Here is a 27735-nt window from a genome sequence, read left to right on the forward strand (position 1 = left end):
TAGAGGTGGCCGTGCAGGAGCACTCAAAAAGCGACTCCAGAATCCCCAAGGAGTACTGGGATCTACATGATCAATGGGAGTCCTCGGAGAGGGACGGCATATAAATCCAATTAATAAATAATAAATCTGTTTAATGAGAAAGGTTCACATGAATTCGTATCTCACCACCCTACCGACTGTGGTATCAAAATCCTTCCTGGGGCTAAACTCCCAAAACCTAAACTCTACTCAATGCCTCCATGAGAGCTAGAGAAGCTTCACATATTCACAGACAAAAACTTTAAACACAGATTTATAAAACCAACTAGACCACGAGTGGCAGCTCCAGTGTTGTTCTGTGAGAAAAAAAGATGGAATCTTTCATTTGTGCATTGACTATAGAGGGCTAAATGCAGTGTGCACCTAGCATCAGGACACAGACATTCCCAAAATATCATTCTGACCAGTGATTGGACTCATTCTGCATGACACTGGCAGGTAGAGTCTGGGGTAAGTATCAATTGCTCTTTTTCATGCATGTTTACTTCAAACCTTGCCTGACCTTTGCTGTATTCAGTTCATTCTTAGTAAAACTACCCTTTCTCTGAATCTATAGATTTAAAGGTTTTCTTTCATAGGAATTGATCGGAGACAGCCCTGACAGTTTGTCTGAAGGCAAATTGTTTCCAATGTGATTCAATTCAAACAGTGGTATTCTCAAAGCAATACTAATCGAGTAATGCAAACTGCTCTGTTTTCATCATTTTGCCCTTCCCATTGCTGTACTATTACATATTTAATAATGTTTGCATATTAACCTACATCTGCCTACAAGAGGAAAAAACAGTATCGATATAATTAAATAATCAAATAATTCATTTGTTTAATTGCTAATTAAAATTTGGATTGGAGATGGGTTCCTGAAAATATTAGAACCTATATTCATAGTCCTTTCCAATATCAAAAAAGGAGATTTAAATTAGCTTATTTGAGATTTGAAGACTTAATTCTCAAGAAAATACTGTAATATTGGAAAAAGTAGAAAGAAAGAAAAAAACATTTCATATTCTATTGCTATTACAGTTTCCTGGTGGAATATTTACTTTTTAGTTGGAAAATACTGAACCAAAATAGGAGTTGAGTAGCTTTATCTGTTCTTTATTACTTCTTAGCATTCTGATCTATTTATCAAACAATTGGTATGTTTGTTTTCTTTTGTTTTTAATTTTAACTTGTTGTAAAATGCCCTTTTTGTTATTCTTATCCTTCTTCACTATTTTCAATTCACTCCATCTATCTCCATAATTCCTGACTATTTGCCTGTACCTTTCCTTGGTGTCTGGGTTATTTCTCTCTTTCTCATACAAACACATACAGGTGTGTATAAATATACACATGTGTATACACACACACACACACACACACATGGATATATGCATATCTCTAGATATCCTAATTAGATTTTGTATTCAATTCTGCTTTTAGATTGTTAAAAGGAACCAAGCAACATAGCTGTACTATATGCCATTCTAAATTTAGTAAGTCAACTTTTTTGAGAGGTCAATAAACAAGGCAAGCACAATCCCTGGGAGAAGACCAAAGAGGATTCAAAATGCAAAGCATATTCTTTAACATTATATTATGACACACAAGGAAAATAGTTGCAACAAGGATCACTAGCTGAGGTAACCATGGAGGAAAAGAAACAAGACTAGACCTAATTTTGGAAATATATTTTTTCCACAATATTCCAAATGTTACATAATATTGTAGCATCTGAGAATTTTTCACACAGAATAACTATTTTTTTAATATCTGTGCTTGTCTGCTATGCAGTGTTATGTCAGCATTCAGTTTAAGTTGGTTTAATTATGGCTTATTGTGCCACTGCTGTTGAGTCTTATTCAGGTAAGGCAAAATATGGATATAAACTTTTGAAAATAAAGTTAACAAAAATATGTCTGATCCACAAAAGGAATAAAAATACTGCAGTCAAATAAGCTTGAGTTATGACACTTAATACTTTAGATAGACTCTAAAATATTTTTTTCTTGTGCTCTTCTATTATTTCTGTTTTCTTAGATGGACTATAAACCTGACATCTATATTCAGCTTCTGTAGATGTCAGCATAACTTACCCTTCAAACTAGCACCACTACATGACACTATAATTCAATTACAGTATATCTTTGGGAAGCATCATCCTTCAGATTTTCTGCCTTGTCTGCAGGAAGAATCAAAATGTGAATACAGTTTTTCAAGCTCCCAAAGAATAATACCTACATTCTAAATAGTAGGAAGCTTTCAGCATTTTCTATAGGATAAAAACAAGAATCAGAATGTTTTCAGAAAGATCCATTCTTTTTTATATCAAGATTCAATCAGGGCCAATATGCCAGAGCTATACCACATTTGTGGGCTGAAAATATTTTGAATTACATTTGAACTTTGCAATAACTCAGATCTGGCCTAAATCAATAAGTATGATCAAGGGGAAAAACCAAATTCTGACTTAGTTTTATATTTAAATTAAATATAAATTACAATTAATATGCTTATTCCATACTTATTTAAACCACACAATTTGGAAGCACCTTTGCATATATTTGGGTCAAGGTTACATATGCCCTGTGACTTGATATTGTGTTCTCATAGTTACAGCTCCCTATTATACTCTATCTCATTCAGAATAAAAATATGAGAAAGCTTATTGTCATTGGGACTTTGCTTCAAATATATTTTGTTTTCATCATCAAATACCTGCTAACCCACTCAATTCTGAAAATGGGAGACTGGGCTAAGTTGAGGGATGAGATCCCTATGATTGATACCACCAGAGAAAGATGAACATCATGTTTGCTATGTTTTCCTTGGACAGTAACCATTTGAGTGGGAGAAAAGAGAAGTGACAGATTCATTCATCCAAACAAAAAGCTCTTAAAAATATGTCTTTGAATGTTTTCAGCCTTGTTTATGGTGGCGAATTAGGACTGTTGTCTCTTTTTTTCTGGTGTGCTGCATTAGTATATAGACAATACGTTTTTCTTCATGTAGGGAATGGTTTTTAGTTAATGCAGAGGAGAATTTCATTGGGCTGGGTGTATACATATTTTAAGACTCTTATTAATCTTTGCAAAGTGTATTATAAGTGCAGTGAAAATAATCTCATTGATTCATTTATTCAGGCATCCCCAGACTTAAAAAAATGATGATGGGAGTATTTGAGGATTTAGATAATATATTAGGGATGTCTCTTAATGATTTTTTTTTTAGAGTTAGCAAAGTGACAGGGATGTAAAGTAGAAAGGAGTTATATCAATTGCTGCAGTAATACTACAAAAACATGGGGAGAGAGGTCCAAAATAGTCAAGATGGGAGTTTTATTGTGAGATTGCAGTTGCCATCTTAACTTTTTCCACCTGAACAAATCACAGTAAATTAGTTCAATATGATTTTGGTGCCCAGATAGTTGCACTTTGTTTTTATGTACTTTTAAAAATGTACATAGCTTCATTATAGTTTTTCTCAGCAACCCGCAAAACAATGGCATAATTAAGGTATAAAAACTTCATTAAAACTAATTAAACATATGAACATGAAATGAATTAAACATTTGCGATCTGGCTTATATCAGAGATAAGATTCCCCTTTAAGCAGTGAAGGGCTACCAAAATATTTACTACCACACTGTGGGCATGGCATATGCAGGACACCCTGCATTTTCTTTCAACATATTTCAGTGCAAATTGGGTGCTCTGGGATGGAGCTCCATTTTCGCTACCCCTCTGCATTCCCCCCTCCCCCATCCAGGCAGCAGCCCACCACTGCCTTTAAGAAATCAATATTATATTGTCCACTATCAGACTGTGTATTTTTCTTCAAGAGCAATACTGAACCTTTTTCAAAACAAAGAGCTATCCCTAACACAATCGGAAAAAAATTAAATGCTGCCTGTTATCACCAGTTGCTTTGCAGACCTCCTCTCATGACCCATTAAATGGCTTTTCCATTCAACAACTGTATTGTGGCCTGTTCACATCCTGTGTTATTAGTAATGGACACAGAGGATGCAGAGACAGTGGAGGTGCGGTACAGGCATCCTATGTTCCTGGCACCCGAGTCTGACAGTAAAAAGGATGTGGGGTCAGAGGCTGAAGAGCAACCAGGGCCTTCTGCACCTCCTGAGATGAGTGACTCAGGAGAAGAGGAGAAACCTCTTCTTGATACTAGGATTTGCAGGGCCTCTAGGAGGCATGAGTGGTTACTCAGGAGGAAGTTTACTCATGGGTATCACTGCTGACTACTTTGCCATGCCCTCAAGCTATTTAATACAGAGTTATCCATCACTCTGGTAAAGAGAACAATGTCATTCATCTTAAAAATCTAGTTTCCATTCCGGTATTTTCGGCTTGTGTTTAAAAGGACTACATTTTTGGCTTTCTTGATGAGCTCTGGGCTTCCAGCCAAATTCTATAAGTTGACGATAAGAATACCTACTACAATCTAGTAATTACTTGTATTTATCTATTCCTGGGATTCTGGCCAGCTGCTAAGACTTTATAATCAGAGCAGTGAAAACTTTGCTAGCATTTGACCTCTTTGTGAAAAGACTCAACTGCATAAGACTTTTGCACATAGTAAAACTTTTATTAGTTAATCCAGTGGCGTGCATCTGATTCTTGGGGGGCTCAGCACTGGGACAAAACAATCTCTTTTTACTTTCATGCTATTGTTTACAATAGTATATTTAATGCTTTTTTTCTTATTATTGAATAGTTTATGTAATTCATTCTTTCCAGGCAAATCTTTCCAATTTCTAAGCAACTAGGTTTAAGTGCAGGGAGAAAATAAATCTGTCAGAAGATAAAGTACATAAGTCATTATTTAGTGCATTCAGAAAATAACAAAACTAACAAAAATGAAGGGGGTCCGAATAATTTCTGAATGCACTGAATAGTTAAATTGGTAAATATGTAAATAAATTTGATAAATTATAAATAAATTATACATAAAAGACCTAGTTCAATATGTATATTATCCAGTTTTCAATTTATTGGTCCAGAATGGGAATAACATTATGTCAAAACATGAATTATAATCAGAGTTTCTTTTTCATAACTATGATCCTCGGTGTTCAAATTATAGCTCACTAATAATGAGCCATTAGAACATTTCAGGCAGTGTATCTTTATCAGAAGGACCAACTTGAGGCACACTGGAACATGAAACAATAGCCCTGTCACTATGGCATCTGAAGGGATGACACTACATATGAGACAACCTCATTTATTCAAAATACCAGAGGAGGTATCAATAGCTGCACAAAGAAAAAAGAATAGTGCTGTTTAATTACAAATGTACTCAAGAGCAATATTGGTGCTGCTGTGTGAATATCGACATGGTACAATTGTCCCAGGATCAAACCACTTTAAACTATAGGTAGGGAAGTATTTTTATATCCATTCTTGCTAGTATGTCCACAAAAGTTTACCTAGTTTAGTTTTGCACAGTAGATGAACACTTCATTCTATCACTGGGTTTGTAAAAAGGAATCATATTCATGTTTCCTGCATTTACAGGAAACCAGGAACCTGTGTGTAAGCAGTTTAGACCAGGGGTCTCCAACCTTGGCAACTTGTGGACTTAAAATCCCAGAGTTCCTTACTGGTAGAAACCATGTTGGAGTGCTGGAATCTTTCATAAGACTGCCAGTTCCAGTAGGTACTGAATGACTGTGAACCAGTCACTTTTTTTCAAGCATCACCTTGCAAGATTGTTATTATAAGAGCGAGTATTTTGTACAATATCTTGAGTTGTAAAAAAATACATGCAGGATATAAATAAAATCAGTTCATTGTGATCTAAAATTTAGCCGTCTACTGAATTTATCTGAATAATCACTAAATTTGGTGCCTGTTCGTGTCTAAGACTTGTCTAAACAGAGTAAGCTTTACTGTACTCTCTGGTAAAATATTGTTTAATGGCTGATCTAGGAGACAAAAAAAATGAAATTTCTTCTGCTAACTAATTAATATTTTGTCCATTAAAGAACTACACAGGAAGTAGAAACTCTGCATATATACCCAGCTGCTTTCTAATGAATTGGATCATCTGTCACTTCAGCTCAAGAAATGTTGATATTGCCAGCTCTGCCAGATTTTAGACAGGTATGTTTATACTGAATGATGGACCATCCCCAAAGTTGCAATACAGATATAAAGAGAGCTCATTTTATTATGTTTCTGCCTACCATGCAAACTCAAGCCTTTGGGCAAGACTTGAGGAAAAAAGATGACCTTCTTAAAGCACATAGAATACAGTGTCATATCTAGTCATTCCCTTTTAATGCTGGTTTGTATTCCTGAGTCTTCATCCTGGCTTTCTATCTAAGGTATCACATTATCATATAGTCCATCATCTTTATCATACAGTCAACTTCTGATATTTTGTAATATCTTCTCTAATACCAGATTGAAGACTTATGTGCATTAATCAAGCCATGTAAAAAGAATCACAAAAATCTTGCACAAAGGGCACAAGCTGCCTTGTATTACTTCAGCTGCACTATTACTCTTGTTATTAATACTGCCCTGTATTATTCCAAGGTGGCGCAGACAAAGGCTGCCTTATTGAAATGCTCTCAAGTGGTTTCTTTATTTTCTACTATTCCCTGCAATTCTCAATGGACTTCATATTCCAGAGACCAACTGCCAAGAATTAAGGAACCTTTCTTTAAGAAGCAGCTCTCTGTAACCTTACCCCCACCTGTCTTTACAAACATGGAAGAGATTTTAGCACAGGAGGAAGCCAGTTTCTGACAACTATGAATCACCAAAAACAAACCCAGAGGGCAAATAAGAAGACGTAAAAGAGTGGGAATTTTAAATAGACTAAGGAATAAGGGAACTAAAAAATCCCTGCTCCTTTCAATCTTTCTTACCAATTTATGTTAACTTGCCAACAACATGGATGAAATACTTCTTTTTAACAGATGCAATTGTGATTTTCACAATGCATCTGCCCTATGCTTTACTGAAACTTGGCTAAATGAAGAAATTGATGATAATTGTATGCACATACCAGGGTTTCAGATACTTCAAGCAGACAGGATTGCAGAATTATCAGGAGGGGGAAAGGGGAGGAGGCTTATGTATATATATCAACAACATCTGGTCTCAGGACATAACCATAATACAAAAATTCTGTGAAAACATGGATGAAAACTTGGAGTCCTTACTTATTAACTGCAAACCCTTTTATTCTCCTTGAGAGATTAATTCATTTCTTAATATTTGCAGTTTACGTTCATCCACAAGTATCTGTAAAAAAAGTATTAAGAACTCTAGCTAATCAAATGATGGAGACTGAAGCAAATACCCTGATTCACTGGCCATCATTTTGGGAGATTTAAACAAGGCAAACTTAAAGGAAGAGCTACCAAAATACTTTCAACATGTCAATTGTCCCACCAGAGTTGAGAATATCTTAAACCATTGCTATACAACACTAAAAGATGCTTATCATTCCTTACCATGAGCAGCTGTGGGCTGCTCTGATCATTGCATGATTCCCATTGTACCTACTTACAGACAAAGATTTAAACCCACAAATCCAACAATTAAATCAGTGAAGACTTGGACTGAAAAGGCAAAGTTAAAGCTACAGGCTTGCTTTGACTGCACAGATGAATATTTTTGAAGATACCTCTGCAGACCTGGATGAACTCACAGATACTGGAACATGATATGTCAGCATTTGTGAAGACTTACCAATCAGGAACTTGCAAATATACAGTAACAATAAACCTCGGTTCACAGCTAAACTTAAGCAATTACATCATTCCAAAAAGGAAGCCTACAAAAAAGGTGATTCTAGAATGCTGTACAGTCAGGCCAGAAATGTATTAACCAGGGAGATTAGAGCAGCAAAAAGAAACTACTCTGAAAAGGTAAAGAATCAGTTCTCGACAAATGAACCAGCAAACATGTGGAGAACTCTCAAAAACATCACCGGTTACAGCAAATCACTTTCCCAAGCTGAAAGAAATTAGCAACTGGCAGATGACCTGAATGTGTTCTACGGCAGGTTTGAGAGGAAATCACAGCCACCTATCTCCACAATCTCCATCCCAGATACACCAATAACAGGTAAACCTTTTACAACTGAACCCATCTCGTTGGCTTTACAACATCTGGTGATCACAGAAAAGGAAGTGCAAGATCTATTTCACATACAGAAGCCTGGAAAAGCACCAAGGCCAGACAAGATAACTCATTTTGATTAAAAGTCTGTGCTGACCAATTGGCACCCATCTTCACCCAAATCTTCAACAAATCACTAGAGATGTGCTATGTTCATTCTTGCTTCAAATGCTCTACTACCATCCCAGTGTAGAAGAAGACCTCCATCAAGGAACTGACTGACTATACACCAGTTGCTCTAACACCTGTAGTTATGAAAACTTTTGAAGGGCTAGTGATGCCCCACTTGAAAACCATCACTGAGCCACATATAGACCGCAGGTTGAACAACTAGCCTCATGGTGCAACTGGAAAATCTGGAACTGAACACACTCAAAACCGTAGAAATGATGGTAGACTTTAGGAGAAACCCTCCATCCTACATCTCTTACAATACTAGACAACATGGTATCAACAATAGGGACCTTCAAATTTATAGGTTTTATCGTATCTTAAGACCTAAAATGGTCACCTAACATCAAAAACATCATCCAAAAAGCACAACAAAAAAATTCGTTCTGTGCCAACTCAGGAAGCTCAAACTGCCCAAGGAACTGCTGATACAGTTCTACAGAGGAATCATTGAGTCTGTCATCTGCACCTCTGTAACTGTCTGATTTGGTTCTGCAACCCAACAAGACTGACACAGACCTCTGAGGATAATCAGAACTGCAGAAAAAGCAATTGCTGCCAACCTGCCTTCCATTGAGGACCTGTATACTGCACGAATCAAAAAGAGGGCTGTGAAAATATTTATTGACCCCTCACCACAAACACAAATTGCAGCAAACTGAGCATGTTCAAGAGCCACAATATGCTGATTCCTATTTGGAAAAGGAAAATGGAAAACTTCAGTGAGAAGTCAGATTTCCCTTTTAGTGGTCTGGATGAAAGTAATTAAACAAAAGAAAAATACTCCCACAATTATATACAAAACATTTAGAGCAGGGATTTCCAACTTTGGCGACTTTAAGACTTATGGACTTTAACTGAGAGATTCTGGGAGGGAAGACTTTAAGAAAGTCTTAAAGTTGCCAAGGTTGGAGACCCCTGGTCTAGAGTTATGACATAACCATCTTTGTTCTAAGGATTCTTTTAATATTAGGAACATTTTTCCACAAAACAAATAATTGCATTTTCCACTATTCAGGATTTCACTAATTTAACATAAAAATTCCTTTGGAATTTTAGCAATGGGAAAAAGTATGATAGAAATATAGTAAATCAACAAATAAATACAATAATTATCGATAGAAGACAATATGCATAAACTCGGGGTTAAACTGTAAAATTCTTGGTGTTCTTTGGACTTAGGTACTTTGCTTGCAGATATTTTGTTACCCAACAAGATAACATCTTCAGTACTACTGAAGTCAGGTAACAAAACGCCTGCAAGAAAACAACCAAGTTCAGGGAGTACCAACGACTACCCGTAATTATATTTAATATTTGATAACATTAATTTATAATGGCATGCTGCACAGTATTTAACAACTTTCATATTTAGAACAATTTTTAATCAAGAAATTCCATGTTGATGCCATGGCACACCCTATTCATTGCAAAAAAAAGAAGAAGAAGAAGAAAAAAAGGAATTTCATTTAGCTTACAAATAAAATATTTCAAAATACAATGCTCTTTCCACCAGCAATAAAAGTTTCCAAACAGCACTTACTGAGTTATATTTATTATAGAGAATAGAAGAGATTGGAATACAAGAAATATTTGGCCAGGCTATAAATGGGAAGACATTTCAAAAAGTTGCTTTAAGATTGTTGCCATAAAAGCATACTTACCTAACGTACTGAACTTACAGAGACTATCTTTGAGAAAACAAGTATTGTGCTAGGAAGTAATGGGAGCCATTATCAATGAAATTCAAGTTATCTCATTGAAAATGGCTCCCACTTGTTCCTACTTCTAAATTTGTTTATATGAATTATTAACTGGACTGGAAGCTAGTAGATCTGGAAGCAAAAATTCATTTTAATAGCATTTTTATTAAATATCACAATCACAATAAAACCTAATACAATTTTTAAAGTAAAATTACAAAAATCCATAGAAGAAATAAAACATGAAAAAAATGGAAGGAAAAATAGAAAAGAAAAAAAAATAAGAATATAATAAAGAAAAAATATAGGAAGAAGTGATTTCCTCATAGATCACAAATATTAATAATTTTAGTAACTTTTTACTTTATATTAAAATATAGCAAATAATCTCTTCTTTGCTGACCTCATCAATAAACCGATCCATCATTTGAGTCTTATATCAACAAAAGCCTATTAAAGGTTATTAGAGGCAATACATTTATTTTAACCTTGAACAATAAACTGACTTTTTGTTCCTTCTTTTTATTTCTAACAATCTTCATATTTAATCATTTCAAAATCTCAAAATACATGGAACAATATAGAATTTTAGAAAGCTGGTCTTCATTTTTTCGAGAGGTAAAAGAGTTCAACTACTCATATTATCTTATCCTTGGCATAAGCTGCTGATGGACTCACTCTTGCTGATTAAGTAACTTTATTTTGTGCATTATTGTATTTTACTAATTTTACTAATCCAACAACTTCTACTTTCTGTATTTCTCCAACTTTAGTATTTCTGTCACTTGTTCCTACTTGTTCTAATTTGCCATAGAATTCTTCAATATGTTCCATTATTATTTTGGTAATATGAGTAGCACTAAGTGACAGGAATACCAAATTTGCAGATACTTGACCAGAATGCAATAATGCAGAAAACAGGTTTATAAAGTTAAGAGAAGTCTTTATTCATTGCTGCTACCTGCTTCAAAGAACATAAATACAAATAGGCTCCCTCACCGAATCAACTATGTAATAGGAACTGGAAGATGGAGAAGAGCATTCAGGTTAGCCAAGATGAAGACTATAGAACAGACAATAAATTATTGCTGTTAAACTATATGTTAAATGTAGACAACTAGAGACAGTAGCTGTATATTTCACACAGAGGACATACAGTCAAAATATTTAATATATTAAACTTAAATTAGATAGCTAATTCATTATACTCAATTTATAATAAACATGATGTGAGGATTTATGGGGAGCTAAATTCAAAGCAGAATATTCCCATAATATTAAAGTAAAAAGATGTCCAAATAGCTTTCAGAATAAACTATTATAATAGCTAGGAAAAGATGGAAAATGGTAATAGTGTAATTACTAAACATAACTTCTCAATGTCAAGCAAAAAGGACAAGGAAATGGAAGAAATTAAAAAATGAGAGAGAATTTTAGAGCAGCTGAAAAACTTCAAGATTTTGTTTTAAGCTAAAGAATATTGTAAGCTATCCAGAGTCACTGTATTAGTGGGCAGTGTAAAAATTTAATAAATAAAATAAATTAGATAGTATCTAATCGTGGAAGAAGACTAATAGAGGCAAATGAGATTACAAGGGAAATGAAAGGTTACAATGAAATACTTTACAAATGGAGTTATACCAAAACATGAATGAAAAAAGAAATCTAATTGGGAGCAAACTTCCCCAGAAAGTTAGGTATGAGACATGATAATTCAGAATAATTAGAACACTATTAGGTGCATATGAAATATCCATAGAAGTGGCTAAGCCATTGATGGTGAACCTTTTTTTCCTTGAGTGCCAAAAGAGAGTGCGTGCATGCTATTGCACATGCGCGAGTGCCCACACCCATAATTCAATGCCTGGGGAGGGCAAAAACAGCTTCCCACATCTCCCAGAGGCCCTCCAGAGGTCAGACAATGGCATGTTTCCAAACTTCTGGTGGGCCCAGTAGGCTTGTATTTCACCCTCCCCAGGCTCCAAAGGCTTCCTTGGAGCTGGGGGACGGTAAAAACACCCCCCCCCCGGAGGCTCTCTGGAAGCCAAAAATACAAGCCTGTTTGAGCCAGAAATAGCTGGCTGACACACACATGCATGTTGGGGCTGAGCTAGGGCAACGGCCAGTGAAGGGCTATCAAAAACTTTACTATTACACTGTGGGTGTAGTTTATGCAGGACACCCTACATTTTTTTTCAACATCTTTCAGTGCAAATTGGGTGCTCTGGGATGGAGCTCCATTTTCACAACCCCACTGCTTCCCCATCTGGACAGTAGCCCAACCCTGGCAACGGCTCACATGCCGGCAGATATGGCGCCGCGTGCCACCTGTGGCACTCGTGCCATAGATTCACCATCACTGGCCTAAGCTGATGTGTGCCAATTGTTGCGAACAAATATGGAAAAATAATGTACAAAACTGGGCATGTTTTATTTATGTACTTGTATTAGTCAAAGAACATGTTAGAACATTTGTTTATTAGAGAATTATTGCACTAAATACACATATAGAATGTTTTGCTTATACTGTATGTTGCCAAGAGGCATAGAGCCACACACAGAAAGAGAAACACTAAAGTTTTCAGAAAAGAAACAGGACAAGAACTCAAATAGAAACAGACAAGATAAAAAGCAAGATGATTTAATAATGAACTTTGACTTTGTTTTAGAAGTATAAAATGAATTTGATTTTTTAAAGTTAAATAGAATACGGAGTATTTTATAGTGGAGCATATCTGAACTACTGTTTATTATTTTGAGGAAACCTCATAATGAACAAGAATTTCCTATAAGAACTGCATTTAAAGAAATAATAGTTGATATGAACAAGGAGTGAGATATAGATGCATCTGTATATAAAGCAATTCTAATATAAAAGTGGCATCTGTAATCTGCCTGCAGCTGTAGACTGATGTAGTGACCATTTGAAATATATAAATGACATTATTCTATTAACTGAAAGTAAAGAAGATATAAAGAGTATTTTAGGAAAATAAAAAATGAAATCTGAAAATCTAATTAAAATTGCATACTAAAAGAAAACTGCTGTCACTCAGCATGCTTAATGAATTCTCACTTGATACAATAGAACATCGGGTAAATATTCTTTCTCTTCCTTTGAACTCAGGAATAGAACATGAGTATTTGAGAAATGAAAAATATATTAATCTTCCAAATTCAGGCAATGACAAACTTATTTCCAGCAAAGATCAAAATTTTGAAACTAATAATGGTTTTACCAGTGGCAATATATTGTCTGTGCTAGTGAGAAACTGAAAAAGACAATAGCAAAGGTGCCTACAGTATCTGATGATTTTTGTCAAAATGATGATACCAGTGATACACTGTTGTGACAAAAGCCTTACTGTTATTGTGCATGGCTGAAGCACCATGATGCAAATATGTAAGGGGTAGAGCTTACATTGCAATGGCATAACATTTGTTTTATCTTTTGCCCTTACCTCCCCTGTAGCAGATTCTGGAAGATAGATTGCTTTATGTTATGAATATGGAGATGTTACTTTAAGATTATTGTGATTTGCAAGAACTAATCAATTGATCCCCAGGGAAATAAAGACCATCTCCTTGAAACAATAATTGACAAGCAGAAATTTACATATTTTGGGCATCTGTTGTAAATGGTTCTAAGTCTAGAAAAAGCAACTATGCTTGGCAAGATAAAGAGACATTGGAGGAATGGCACTACTAGATAATATGAGCTTTATCACTGAAATATTTTTTTAATAGATTTGTGGATTGTTACCAGTGTTTAGTCATAATGGAGGGTGTTTGTGATCACAGTTAAAAAGAATCAGATCTCATTCAACGGCATCTATTTAGCTAGCTGGTCTTTATTTAAGAATTAGGAAAGATATATTAGTATATTAAATTAAGAAAAAGAGTTTCTTGTTGTTAATTACTATTTGCCTTCAACTAAAAGCTAATTACTTCTGATTAATTTTAGTCCTTTGCTTTAAAGCCACTATTCTTGTTTAAAATGTGGAGGATCTTAATAAATTTGAATAAGCAGTTTATTGTGATAAGTCACACCCACATGAACAACTAAGTAAGCATTATCAATCCTAATGTACCCTTGCATATATTCTATTGAAAGCTCTTTGTACATGGCAGTTTGAAAAGCTACATGAGTTCAAGGAATGAGATATATTTGAATCACAGTCATAATCCCACAATTCCAAAATTAGATTTATTTATTTTTACAATTACTTGCTTTCCAGCTGTTATGTTAGGCAGCTTTTGCAAGCTTCAAGAAAGGAAGGGAGTTTTTTTCTGTATCAATTTGAGTAATGTGGGAGGATGCTTTGGAGTTTACAAGGCAACTTTTAAACCAAAGAATAAAGAGCTATGTGCAAACTCTATTCAAAAGTTTGAGCAGTCTTGTCTATAAAGAAATTCAATATAATTAAAATATTGTATGAAATTTAGTCATATGCTTCCATCAATAGAAATAGTATAGGAGTGGGTGATCTCCTTCCTAAAGTAATTTTCATATCCTTAAACTTTTCCTTATTTTTTCAGAGCAGATTTTGAGGCTATATAGATAATTGTAGGGAAGAGGGAAAATTCCCATTAGGCTAGCTAAACTGCACTAGCCAGGAGTTTAATAAATGACTCCACTTTCACAATACTTAATAGGTGTGCTTAGTCTTGTAAAAATTAATAAAGGATTTAAATTAGAAAGATAAGCACTTGTACTAAGGGCTTATAATTGTGGGCCACACATCACATTAAGTCATCATTGGCTTAGTTCACACAAGTCATTAAGCCATAAATCATGGTTGAAAAAGTACAATAGCTGAGTTTACACAGCAAGTAAGCAATAAAGTAAACCAATTCTTGTCTTACTGTGATGTATAATCCAGACTGTGAGATGGAATTATGTGATTTGGGAATTAATGTTGGTATTATAGAAACTTTACAAATTGAAAATAGATACAACATTTAAAATATCAAATAAATATCTACATCCTACCTATTAAACCAAAACTCAGTTGGAAAGATCAAACTGAGAAGGCCCACATTAATATACTCACTGATAATTGAGTTTCCAATCTTCTGTAAACAATGCCCATTGATTATTGTAACAAGTATATCTATACCAGGGGCAGGCGAAGTTGGCTCTTCTATGAGAAGTGGACTTTAACTCCCAGAATTCTTGAGCTAGCACGATTGGCTCAGGAATTCTGGGAGTTGAAGTCCATAAGTCACAGAAGAACCAACTTTGCCTATCCCTGGTCTATACTGAATTTATGAGAATCTTGCTTTCCAAGTTGTAAACTGTTCTAAGATATTTGGCACAACAATTATTAGAAGTGTAACATTTGAACTTATTTGAATTTTTCTTAGAAGAGACATTCTAGTTTTCTGCTTTTCTTACAACTCTTGAGTGGTTTCTATGTAACAGTAGTAATTAACCTGTTTTTACTACTTTTATTAGAAATTTGCATATGAGAGTTATGCGATTATGATTGAGGTAGCTTGTTCAGAGCAACAATCTAACATTTGCTATCAAGGCAGATAATACAGTGTGCTCAAAACTTTACCATCCATTTTAACCAAAGAAACAACTTGCCAAGCATTAAATATAATCAACCATATTTCTTTCCACATTTTGAAACATTTACTTTACTCTCTCAGAAGTAAAGTATTTTTATAATAAATTAATATGGAACAAATGGAAGGCAGAGTGTGTTAATCAATAGTTTTCAGAAGTAAGTAATATTTTCAGTTTACAGCTCTGCTTTATAAAGTGTCAATTTAAAATATTTATAAGTGGGATTTTTAAAAATAAGGCTGATGATCACCTCTTGTCTATTACATTATATGGTTTATGTTCTGCAGCTGTAGTTCTATGTATAAAAATACAAAAAACAAGAATCACCTGTTTTTTCTTTTATGATACGTTTAAGCAAAGTGTAAATCAACATTACAAATATACAAGAAAATAACTCAGTATTTTAAACTGAGAGGTTCAATGTTCCAAGTCTTCTTCCCTTCCTTCAGAACTGAATTTCCTATACATTCAATCACCATTTACTTACACTAAAGAAAAACCAAAATCTATAGCATAATCTAGAATAAGTACCTAGAATATGAATTTTAAATATTGTATTATGGCTAAGCAAAAGGATTCCAAATATACATTTGCTTTATTTCTGAAAATAAGCAAACTTAATTTAATTTTACATTCTCCATTAGTATTAATATTTAATCAATTTAAATCCTGTACCATGTTGTCATGATTGGAGGGAGATGCTTAATTATGCAAATTTAGATTTGTGCTAAGATCCACCTGTTGACACCAGCAAAATTCTGTGATGCTAAACTCAAAATTAGTCAGTTCTGATGTCATGCTTATTGTTTGAAGACTGAACATTTAGAGTGGATTCGTAGATGGATTATCATGGGAGAACTAAAGTACCATGTAATGAATCACAGGAAGAATTTTCATGCTGACTGAGGTCTACAAAAGAGGATTTGTTTAAATATTAAGTTAACACATGATCAAATATATAAAATAAACTTTGCATAACTAAATCTCAGATACCAAAATTCTCTCTGCCTCATGCTTGAAGGCATAAAACTGTATTTGTCAACTATTTTTTAAATTTAACATTTCAAGTGATACAAAATTATATAATCTCTGTGCTCTTTCAGCTATGGTATTTCTATTTATATTAAATATAGACTTCTAATTATTTGTGAAAGCAATACTCCCAATATACCCAATTCTTGATAAGATTTCCCCATCTGACTCTCTCCATATATTTTAAATAAAGTTCCCATCAGAACCAAGTTAAATTGCTTTAGACTACAAATCCCTTCAGTTCTAGCTTTTATGACTAACAGTCAGTATTGATGAAGCTACCAGAAAGTCTAATTGAAAGGCCCCAGGTGGGTGATGTCTATTCTAGAATAAAGTACCTAAAAATCTTCATATTCATTTATCACAATGTGTGCTTTATAAACAGTTAATTTTGTAGGTACTAAAATGGGTTTACCTTTAAAATTTGGCCTTATTCGTGCATCATAACCTGATGTCCGCCCCATTAATTTATCCAAGAAATCTGAAGGAGAGAGTGTCTGTGAAGGGGATTTTGCAGATCTGGAATCATGTTCTTTACAGAAAGTTGTCCTAGATAAATTATTATCATTAGTTATCATTAGTAATATCATAGTTACATTACTTTCACTGGGAAAGTGTAATGATAATATAACTTTTACAGATCAATGAAAAACATCAACATTTTTTGGAATTGAAATGAAAAAATATCAGACTAAGAGATTTAATTCATAAGTTTTTCATTTAATTATTTTCAAAAAGTGTTTGTTTGTATTTGCAGAGCAGAGATGCATTTCCTTTTCAATTATGGCTCTACGTTATCTCTGAAAGTCTGGCCAAACATATCACACAATCAGCAAACACTTATACAATGTTAGTGTCTAAACCATATCAAAACATCAAATAATCAAACAATTTAATAGGTACTAATTAAATGAATTGGTTGTTCATTTCCTCTGAGAAAAAGAAAAATATGAAGATCATCCATGGATAATAACCCTTTCTGCAAAATCTATTAGGTGTTGATTATTATGCTTTCATAGCTTTTTGCAAATGAAATACAAACACTTTCTAACCTTTTCTTTGCTAAAAAATAAAGGCTTTTTCCTTCTTGTTTACTTAATCAGCTCTATAAATATATATGATATGTAACAATACATTCTGTATATAATAATCATATAGAGTAACATTCAAAACTCACTGTTATAAGTTGACAAATTGTATTGATATATTAATGTTTATATTTTTAATTCTAATGTTCTTTATATACATTTTTATCAATTCACTTATTGGCCAGAATTGTGCATTTAATAAGACAAAACGAATAAGTCTAAATACTGATTTTTCCATTTAAACATTCACTGCTTCTTTCTATAGGTAATAGAATCAGATATGCATGCTGAACTGATTTAAAAAATGCTTCTTGATAACATCTATTGAGACAGTGGCGTCTTCTTAGATTTTTTCCACTAGTAAAAATATTATGAGGTCATAATAACATAAGATATTATTTTAGTTAATCCAGCAAAGTTTAAGTTGCCTGTGACATAGACTAGAACTGTTGTAGCAAGGGTTGTAGCAAGTACACATGAGGAGCATGGACACTATTTTCCTCTTTTGCTCCCCTAGTTTATCTTCTTGATATTAATACAGGAGAACTATTAACATGTATTAAACAGCAATGATTGTATGTCTGCAGCCACAAATTAATTTTCACTGTTGCACACAAGAAGAAATTATTCTGTTAGATAATTATAAATGATTACATAAATGAAATTTCATTGACTTGAGGAAATCATTTAGCTACCCATAAACATTGTACCCCAAAAGGAAGAATACCTCAGTAACTTCTCCATAGACTAAAGTTGTGTGGAATTTTTAAACGTGTTACCAAGCAACAGCTATTTCCAATGGCACAATTATACCTAGCCTATATACTCAGACTACGGATTCAGCAAAAAGAAGCAGCTCTAAATCCCTGCATCTTTAATAGAGGCTTGCAAACAAGGAATTATTTTACCTACCTGAAATGATATGTTTCTAAAAAAACTGCAAACAAGGCTGTCAAAATGCTCACTAGCTGTCGGTTCATTCCTCCTGTTTTCTGTATTGAATGTGAGAAAAAAAATATTCCAGAAACGATTCCAGCATCAATTTAAAAAAAGGTTCTCAGAAAGTATTTGTCTTTTCTAAATCTCCAAATCCAGTAATAATTTATTTTTTTTTACAATCAGAAAGAAAAGATCTGTGTTTGCATACATTGGAGATAAAAAAACATCCAAAGTATCAGTCCTTAAAATCATGGTTAGGTTAAACCCAAGAGCATTCCCAAGCAGCCAACACAAAAGGTACGACCATCTGGAACTGCCAGTTCTCTGTAAAGCTTCTTTTGGAAATGCTGAATGTCTTCCCACCCTTCCAAAGGAAAACCAAATCTTTCTCTACCTTAACATTATGGAGATGAGAATAACGCTGCCACGTTGGTCTGTCTTCCGGAGGTCTCTACAGTTCCCTTGGGTTTACAAATCAGCATTTGTCTGAAGCATTGTCAAATGGGAGAGAGGCTATTTGCCTTTCACCCATTTCTTTATTAGCAAGTTGTAAATATCAAAGATGCATGATTAATGTTGTGCTCAAAAAAGAAAGAAAGGGAAAAATGCTACACTCCCTGTGCCGGAATGAAAGAGGACTGTGATCTTACACACTGACTATAAATTTCAGCACTTGGACAGCTCCAGGCTCAGCTTGTGCGCATGCTTCTGGCTTTATCAAACGTGACTGGAGTTAAGAGACATTGTCTTTTCGAGAAACAGGGTTGTAGTCCTGCTGTCCCATCCCCTGTTTCAAAAATCATCTATCCTTGTCATAGAATAGCAGGTACATGTATACAATAGGATTCATTGATGCTGAGATAAGTAGATTATTCATTAGTGGATGAAGATTAATAACACAAATTGCACAGGGAATAATATCACAGTGACGGAGGAGGAGAGAGAGGGGGAAGAGAGGGAGGGAGGGAGAAAGGAGGACTGTAAAAACAAAGTCCAAAATTTGAAATAATATCTTGCAACTTCTTTACAAAGTGAAAGTAGAACTGGAAAAGGAGATACAGAGCAAAGGAAGGTGCAGAAACAAACAAAGAGCAAAAGAGACTTACACGTTTGGGAAAGAAAAAAAGAATACAAAACATATTTGGTAATAGCAATCTGCTCAGAAAAAACCACAATAACCAAATTTGATATGTGCAAAACAAGGTAAAACAGAGATCTAGCCAAATAACATAGTCCAGCCTATCTCACCCAAAAATCTCCTGATTCGATCGATCTTCACTTTCCAGAATTTGCCATTCAAAGTAGGCAAAAAATGCTGGGTCTCAATAATGATAACATCCCAATGGGGTGTTTCTTATTCAAGGTGGCTAGTAGATTAAGAGAAGATTCTACTTCTTCTTTCTTAACTATCTTTGTTAATTTCAATTGTAATATTTATTATTTCAACATTTTATACTGTACTTTCTAAGAACATTTTATCATGTTTAGTAGACCTGTAAAAAAAGTTTGAAAATTCTGGATTTAATTACATACATTGATTTAGAGGACTTCAAAGATTAATAATAGAGTTGAGATCAGAGATTTGGGACTGATTAATAGTTGAAAAAAAGTCATGGAATTTTATTTATGTACATGATAACTGCAGTAAGATTATTGCATGCCTGAAGATAGATAGATTAAAACACCATCCACAATGGAGGAATTGTTGATAAAGATGATGGAACTTGCTGAAATGGCTAAATTGACCTTTTTGATCAGAGAAAAAAAAAGATCTACATTTAACTGCTGACTGAAAAAATCCCATGTTTTGCATAAAACAGAAAAAAAATAGACTTAGGATTCATGACTTTTATGATTAGACAAGAGAAGAGTTTGAGTAGAATAAGAGGTAAATTTGTAGTTACAACTGCTGGAAGTAGATCGAAAACTACTGTACTTCTTTTTATATTTTTCTTCACAGTTTTTATTTTTTTCTTTTACCTTTTCTTCCATTGTTAGCTTTCTCTTTGATTTTATTTTCTCTTTCTTACTGTATATCAGTTTATATCTTCCATTTTAAAAGTCTTTAATGAAAATCGTCCAGCGTCTGTCTGTCTGTCTGTCTTATCTGTCTTTCTATCTATCTACCTAATCTAGCAGCCATTGCTGATGCAAGTTTTAAAGAATTTTTGTTTAAATATATTTTGTAAATATGCTGCTTTTTAAAGTATTTTTAAGAGGTAATCCTATTGTACTGTCATTTTCATGTATGAGGGTTCATAGACTGAGTATCTGAAACCACAATTGTTCTAAGAGTCTCTCTCCCTGAGGGAATTAATCAATTTGGCATATCTGGGATTTCAGGATTATATAGACTGAAACATTTTTTAAAAATAGGGAAGCGGGCATTGGAAAACTACTGTCTTAACATGCCAAGGAGACTGGACTTTCATGTAAGCTACCAGATGCTGAGCTTCATTTAGAGGTGACTTTATTTTTATTATTTATCAAGGTTATTATTATATAAGTTAGGACACAGAGATAGTGAAGGGTCAAAGAAATGCAATGATTTATTTATTTATTTATTTATTTATTTATTTATCTATCTATCTATTTATTTATTTATCTATTTATTTATTTAAGTTGGATTTCTAGGCCGCCCTTCTCCAGGGGATTCAGGTTGGCTTACAAGATAAAATCAAATACAAAATACAAAATTTAATAAGCCCAAACATAAGATCTCAATCTAAAACCCCAAACAATTAAAACCATTCAACCAAATTCATCCAATCACAGTCATACTATCCTACTGTCAGCCGGAGCAGAATGCCAACACTCAATGGCGCCAGTTAACAGGGGTGGGTTTTTTAAAAACCTTTTGAAAGGCCAGGAGGGGAGGGGAAATGCAAATCTCTGGAGGGAGTTGATTCCAAAGGAATGGAGCTGCCACATAGAAAGCCCTTCCCCTAGGCCCCACCAGGCAACATTGCTTGGCTGACAGGACCTGGAGAAGGCCGACTCTGTGGGATCGAACCGGCCGCTGGGATGCATCCCATAAGTAATCTGGTCCTAAGCCATGTAGGGCTTCAAAGATAATAACCAACACTTTAAATTCCATTCGGAGACCAATCAGGAGCCAATGCAGCTCACGGAATGAGGGTGCTACATGGGTATACCTCGGTAGGTCCATGACTGCTCATGCGGCTGCATTTTGGACTAGCTGCAGTCTCTGAATGTTTCTTAAAGGTAGCCCCATGTATTACATTGCAGTAATCGAGCTGGGAGGTGATGAGGGTGTGAGTGACTGTGAGAAGAGACTCCTTGTCCAAATAGGGCCAGAACTGGTCACCAGGCAGACCTGTGCAAACATCCCCCTTACCACTGCTGAGAGATGTTGTTCTAGGCTCAGCTGTAGATCAAGAAGGTCTCCCAAGTTGTGGGCCCTCTCTGAGGGGGTCAAAAGCTTCCTCCCAGGGTAATGGAAGGGCAGATGGAATTGTCACTGGAAGGCAAAACCCACAGCCACTCCGTCTTGTCGGGGTTGAGCCTGAGTCTGTTAACACCGATCCAGACCCTCACAGCTTCTAGACACTGGCTCATCACCTCTACTGCTTCACTGAATTGACATAGTGTGGAAATTTACAGCTGGTATCCTCAGCATACTGTTGGTAACTCACTCCATGTTGTTAAATTTTATTTATTTATACATGCTGTATTTATATACCGCATTTGTACAATATTTCATGTTTCTAGAGTTCCCATCTCCTCCAAATCACAATAACAACATTTTGGCAAAACTATATTCATTTTCCCTTAAGGGATACCTATTGTATCTTGCTATAAAATCAGTTGGCTTTCTAAACTAAGAAGCCTTCTTCCCACCAGCACTTTTAAGCAAGCAGTAACATTGACAGATACTTTCACTGTCATTTTTAAACAGTCTCAATGCATTGCGGATCTAAGCTACTGTCATGCCTCCTATCTACATTTCTTCAAAAGGTTTTACGGAAAAAGTGGAGAATTGAATTTTAAAGAAAGATGCTTACAGCACTTAATTGCAGACCTTACAGCTGTGGAATGCTGACTATGCTTATGGACTGTCATTTCTGTAGTACTAGAAAAAAACAAATTACACTAATCAGGAAATACTTTATATTATTCATATGGCACAGAAGTGGCTTATGTATCTTCAACATATCAGAACAGAATGACTTATATCCTCTACTTCCATTGCATCTGCAATGTATAAGGAATCATACTTTCTTTAGTGGTGGGTTCTAAATAATTTTGCACCAGTTTGTGTGCACACACACACAACACTTCTGCACATGCACAGAAGCCTCCCAAGTGGGTGGGTGGGGCCTCCCACCACCGTCACTACCAGTTCTAAGAACTGGTCTGAACTGGGAGCAATCCACCGCTGACTTCCTTCTATTGCCAGAATGGAAGATGTGAAAGTGAGACTGGGTCTTTTCTTTATACCTTTCCAATTCAATCCCAGACTGGAATAAATCTTAACTGGAGAGGGGGTCGGGAAAAAAACATTTTAGTGAAAATCTTTGGGGCACTGCCATGTTTTAGTGGCAGGCAAGAAATCATAAACAATTGTAAGACTAGTTGGCAGGTTTAAATCCCCATAACTGGGGATTACAAGAGTTACAAGAAGATTGTTTTGCTCATCCAAATTCAAAGTTTCATGGGCAATGTTTTTGAAAGACACAGTCAATTACTGTGTTATTTCCAACATATTAAAATTTTGTTTGAGAAATCAAAATATAGACAAATTTATTTTTTATTTTAAAACCACATTTAAGGGATGAATATTTAATATGATTTAAAACACAGTGTTCAATGGGACTTACTTTCAGGACGATGTGTAAAAAGCTATGGCTTCTGTTTTAAAATTCATTCTTTATTTTGAGCTGCATGAAGTATCAAAGCACATTTTCACTCTGAAAGCCTATCTTGGAGCACTTCCAGCCTTCTAAGAGCACTTTTAAGTCCCATAAGTACCAAGCAATATATCTATTGAATTAAAGTTGTCTGTTGGGGATTATGGGGTTGGTCCAATCATTCCAAAATTCCTTAGTTGTGAAAAGAAGGAATGTTTTAAGATATTTTTAAAAATATCACTAAACCCTTTTCATTGTGCCAGGAAACACACAGCAGCTTCCAAACTTTTGAGTATGTCTAGATTTGAATTAAAAACACAGAATTGTAAATAGAGAATAAATGCAGACATACTGTATACATACCAATTGGGAAGAATATAAGAGAAATTATGGAATATCAGCTGCTCCAAGAGATCTCTTTTATAATATGACATTATTGAATCAAATTGCTTCTTCAATTGAATTATGCATACTATTTCTCTTTCTTGTAAATAGGACTGCACATCTCAAAAATCTTTCAGGAGAACTGTTTCCCACTTTCGATGAGCCCAGCACCTCCGTGCTATTTATTAACTAGAAGCCATTTTCACCTTTTTAATATAAGCATAGAAAAAAAGATACTGCTTGTGCAGCTTCTATGAAAAATCCATTTACAAAGACTAAAGCAATCATACAAAAAAATGGAAGCTTTTCTTCAGGTTCATATGGAAGAATAGTCAGTCTGCCTTAATGAACAGCAAACCAATGCTGCAGTTAGATGTATTTATTTTTGAAGCATGCACAACACAATAAACAATGCAATTTATCTTTCCAACAGCTCTCAGAGGTTGGTGAGGCTGTGTTAGTAACTAACCTTAGAATTTCAGGTTCATGTTTTCTTTTAAAGGTCAGATAATATTTTTTTTAAAGCATCAAATACTAGTTGCATTCACCATACTATCTTTTTAAAAATATTGTAATATTATTTTTAATAATAACAACAAACATAACAATAGCAATAATATGAAGGAGCAATAGCAAAATGTGGTTAAAATGTATGAGGAACTGAGAGTAATTCAATGTGACAATGGACTGAGTTTTGCATGCTTCCTGAACTGTATGATAAAAAATGCAATTGAGCAAAAATGAAGTCTAAAATTACTACCTTTTCATCCTTTAAAAGAAAACCACCAATATACAAAGTATTAACTTTAATTTAGATTGAAGAACATTAAGCTCATCTATTAGAACAAACCTCAGCTGTACTGCCAGGATAAGGCAACAATTAACCACTTAAATAAGTACTCATGTAAACATTTCAGCTTCTTTTTCTATTAAGCAATCTCAAGAATTGCAATGTGGTTATATGAATCTTCATTTCACGAAGAGCACACATCCAAAGGAAAACTGAAAGGAAAGGACTTGGTGGTGGTTTGTTTTCCAATCTTGTTTAATTTCTGAATGTTTTATGTTTCATCACCAGGCTAAGTGGCATCATCAGCTGAACATCGGTTGAAGTATCTTATTTTGGTTCTGCTTTTATAGGTTTTATGTGGTCATTTGGTCACATGACAGACTGGTCAGACCATGTGATGGTCCTCTGGTGGTGAGGTCACCCTGGCTGGTCACATGATCAACAGGTAATGCTGTGTCATGTTCATCTGGTAGAAAGCACTTAGTTGCTGTAACATATTTAATCCAGGTTCTTTTGAGTTATATCCATAATCAAATTTCTTATCTAGTTTTTGTCTGTCTTATATCCATGTTACTACTGTAATCAAATATTTCCTGAAGGATATGTCTAGTTGATTCACCAGATTGTTTAGTCATTGATTATTTTATTCTTATAGGCCACAACTAGGCAACTCGCAGACTCCCAGTCTAGTGTATCAACCTTTATTATATCAATTAGAAAGCATTCCTTTATACAGATAGTCCTCGTTTAGTGTTGTGATTCAGACTTTCTCATTTAGCAACTGTTCATACTTATGACAGTGAAGAAAGAGTACCTAAGAACAATCCTCACATTTATGATTTTCACAGTTCTGCAAAGCAGAGGAAAGCTGAAGTGAAATCATGTTTCACTTCATGAACACTTCACTTAACCAAGTTTCTAGTTGCAATTGTGGTTGCTAAATGAGAATCATCTATAATCCAAGAAGCAGGAAATTTATTTAAGGTTTTATGTATAATTTGAATGTTGTGGGTGTATTATTTATATTATTGCCAAGTAGACAGATATTTCCAGACAGCAAATTCCTTCCTCACTAATCCATGAAGATGATTTCTACCATTTGAGTTTACTTCTGCTTTAACACATTACATTTTTAAATTAAAAATAAGTGCTAGTGGAACAGAACAAGTCTCCTGCTCATGTCTGACATTCTCAAAGCAAAGCTAAGGGGCTGCCACAAAGAAGAGGGGTTAACCTATTTCCAAAGTGCCTGAAGACAAGACAACAAGCATGGATGGAAACTAATCAAGAAGACCTACCTAGAACTAAGGAAAATTTCCCTGATAGTGAGAACAATTAATAACTGGAACAACTTGTCTCCAAAAGTTGTGGGTGCTCAACACCAGAGGGTTTTAACAAGAGATGGGACAACAGAGTTCTCTGAAATGCTTTCCTGCTTGAGGAGGGGGTTGGACCAGAAAACCTTGATGGTCCCTTCCAACACCGTTATCCTATTATATAAATACTCATGTTATACAAATACTCATGAGCAGAAGCTAGGTGTTAGCTTATTCTACCTGAGAGGTCTGCATTCACAGTTGCTGCTATTAATAAATGCCATGATCCACAAAGTGAAAAGATCAAAGAAGCTTTGCCAACTTCTTGAAATGTTCAGAGCAAGTGCTCTTTGTATACCCAATCATCCTCACCTACATCTGCTAGGTACTGGAATGATACTATTTGTCAGACTCCCAGGTCAGTTACTTCTGTCTCCAGGGCCCTATAACCTATTCTCTTCTGTGCATGGGACAAAAGAGAATCCCATGACCAGGAAAGAGAAAATGCTGGATTCAAAATAGGGTTGTAAATGCTCTAGAAGTAATTTATTATTTATTTATTTATTATTTAGATTTGTATGCCGCCCCTCTTCGCAGACTCGGGGCGGCTCACAGCAAGATACAACAATTCATAACAAATCCAAATATAATTTAAAATATCTAAAAAGAACCCCATTTTACTAACAAACACACATACAAACATACCATGCATAAATTGTACATGTCCGGGGGAGGTGTTTCAGTTCCCCCATGCCTGACGACAAAGGTGGGTTTTAAGGAGTTTACGGAAGGCAGGGAGAGTAGGGGCAGTTCTAATCTTTGGGGGGAGTTGGTTCCAGAGAGTCAGGGCCGCCACAGAGAAGGCTCTTCCCCTGAGGCCTGCCAACCGACATTGTTTAGTTGACGGGACCCGGAGAAGGCCCACTCTGTGGGACCTAATCGGTCGCTGGGATTCGTGCGGCAGAAGGCGATCTCGGAGATATTCTGGTCCAGTGCCATGAAGGGCTTTAAAGGTCATAACCAACACTTTGAAATTGTGACCAGAAATTGATCGGCAGCCAATGCAGACTGCAGAGTGATGGTGAAACATGGGCATACCTAGGTAAGCCCATGACTGCTCTCGCAGCTGCATTCTGCACAATCTGAAGTTTCCGAACACTTTTCAAAGGTAGCCCCATGTAGAGAGCACTACAGTAGTCGAACCTCGAGGTGATGAGGGCATGAGTGACTGTGAGCAATGAGTCCCGGTCCAGATAGGGCCGCAACTGGTGCACCAGGCGAACCTGGGCAAACGCCCTCCTCGCCACAGCTGAAAGATGGTTCTCTAATGTGAGCTGTGGCTTGAGGAGGACGCCCAAGTTGTGGACCCTCTCCGAGGGGGTCAATAATCCCCCCTCCGGGTAATGGACGGACAGATTGGATTGTCCTTGGGAGGCAAAACCCACAGCCACTCCGTCTTATCCGGGTTGAGTTTGAGTCTGTTGACACCCATCCAGGCCCCAACAGCCTCCAGACACTGGCACATCACTTCCACTGCTTCGTTGACTGGACATGGGGTGGAGATGTAAAGCTGGGTATCATCAGCGTACTGATGATACCTCACCCCATGCCCTTGGATGATCTCACCCAGCGGTTTCATGTAGATATTAAATAGCAGGGGGGAGAGGACTGACCCCTAAGGCACCC

At 35.4% G+C, this 27735-nt stretch overlaps 1 protein-coding gene across 2 annotated transcripts in view; it reads right to left on the reverse strand.

Moving 5' to 3' along the window:
- The window catches only part of GLRA2 (glycine receptor alpha 2), a 197202-nt gene extending 178461 nt beyond the window's left edge, over positions 1-18741 (reverse strand). The window contains exons 1-2 of one of the 2 annotated variants that reach the window (XM_070750793.1): positions 18662-18741; positions 17077-17210 (exon numbers count right to left, since the gene is read on the reverse strand). In XM_070750793.1, coding sequence (XP_070606894.1) covers positions 17077-17210; positions 18662-18729 — 202 coding nt within the window. In that variant the 5' untranslated portion in view covers positions 18730-18741. Of the gene's footprint in view, positions 1-15108; positions 15203-17076; positions 17211-18661 lie in introns of those variants that run through there. The other variant, XM_070750792.1, reaches the window with a different exon arrangement.
- Between the last annotated feature and the right edge of the window lie 8994 nt (positions 18742-27735).

Source organism: Erythrolamprus reginae, chromosome 4 (genome assembly GCF_031021105.1).
Source record: "Erythrolamprus reginae isolate rEryReg1 chromosome 4, rEryReg1.hap1, whole genome shotgun sequence".
Lineage (NCBI taxonomy): Eukaryota > Metazoa > Chordata > Lepidosauria > Squamata > Dipsadidae > Erythrolamprus > Erythrolamprus reginae.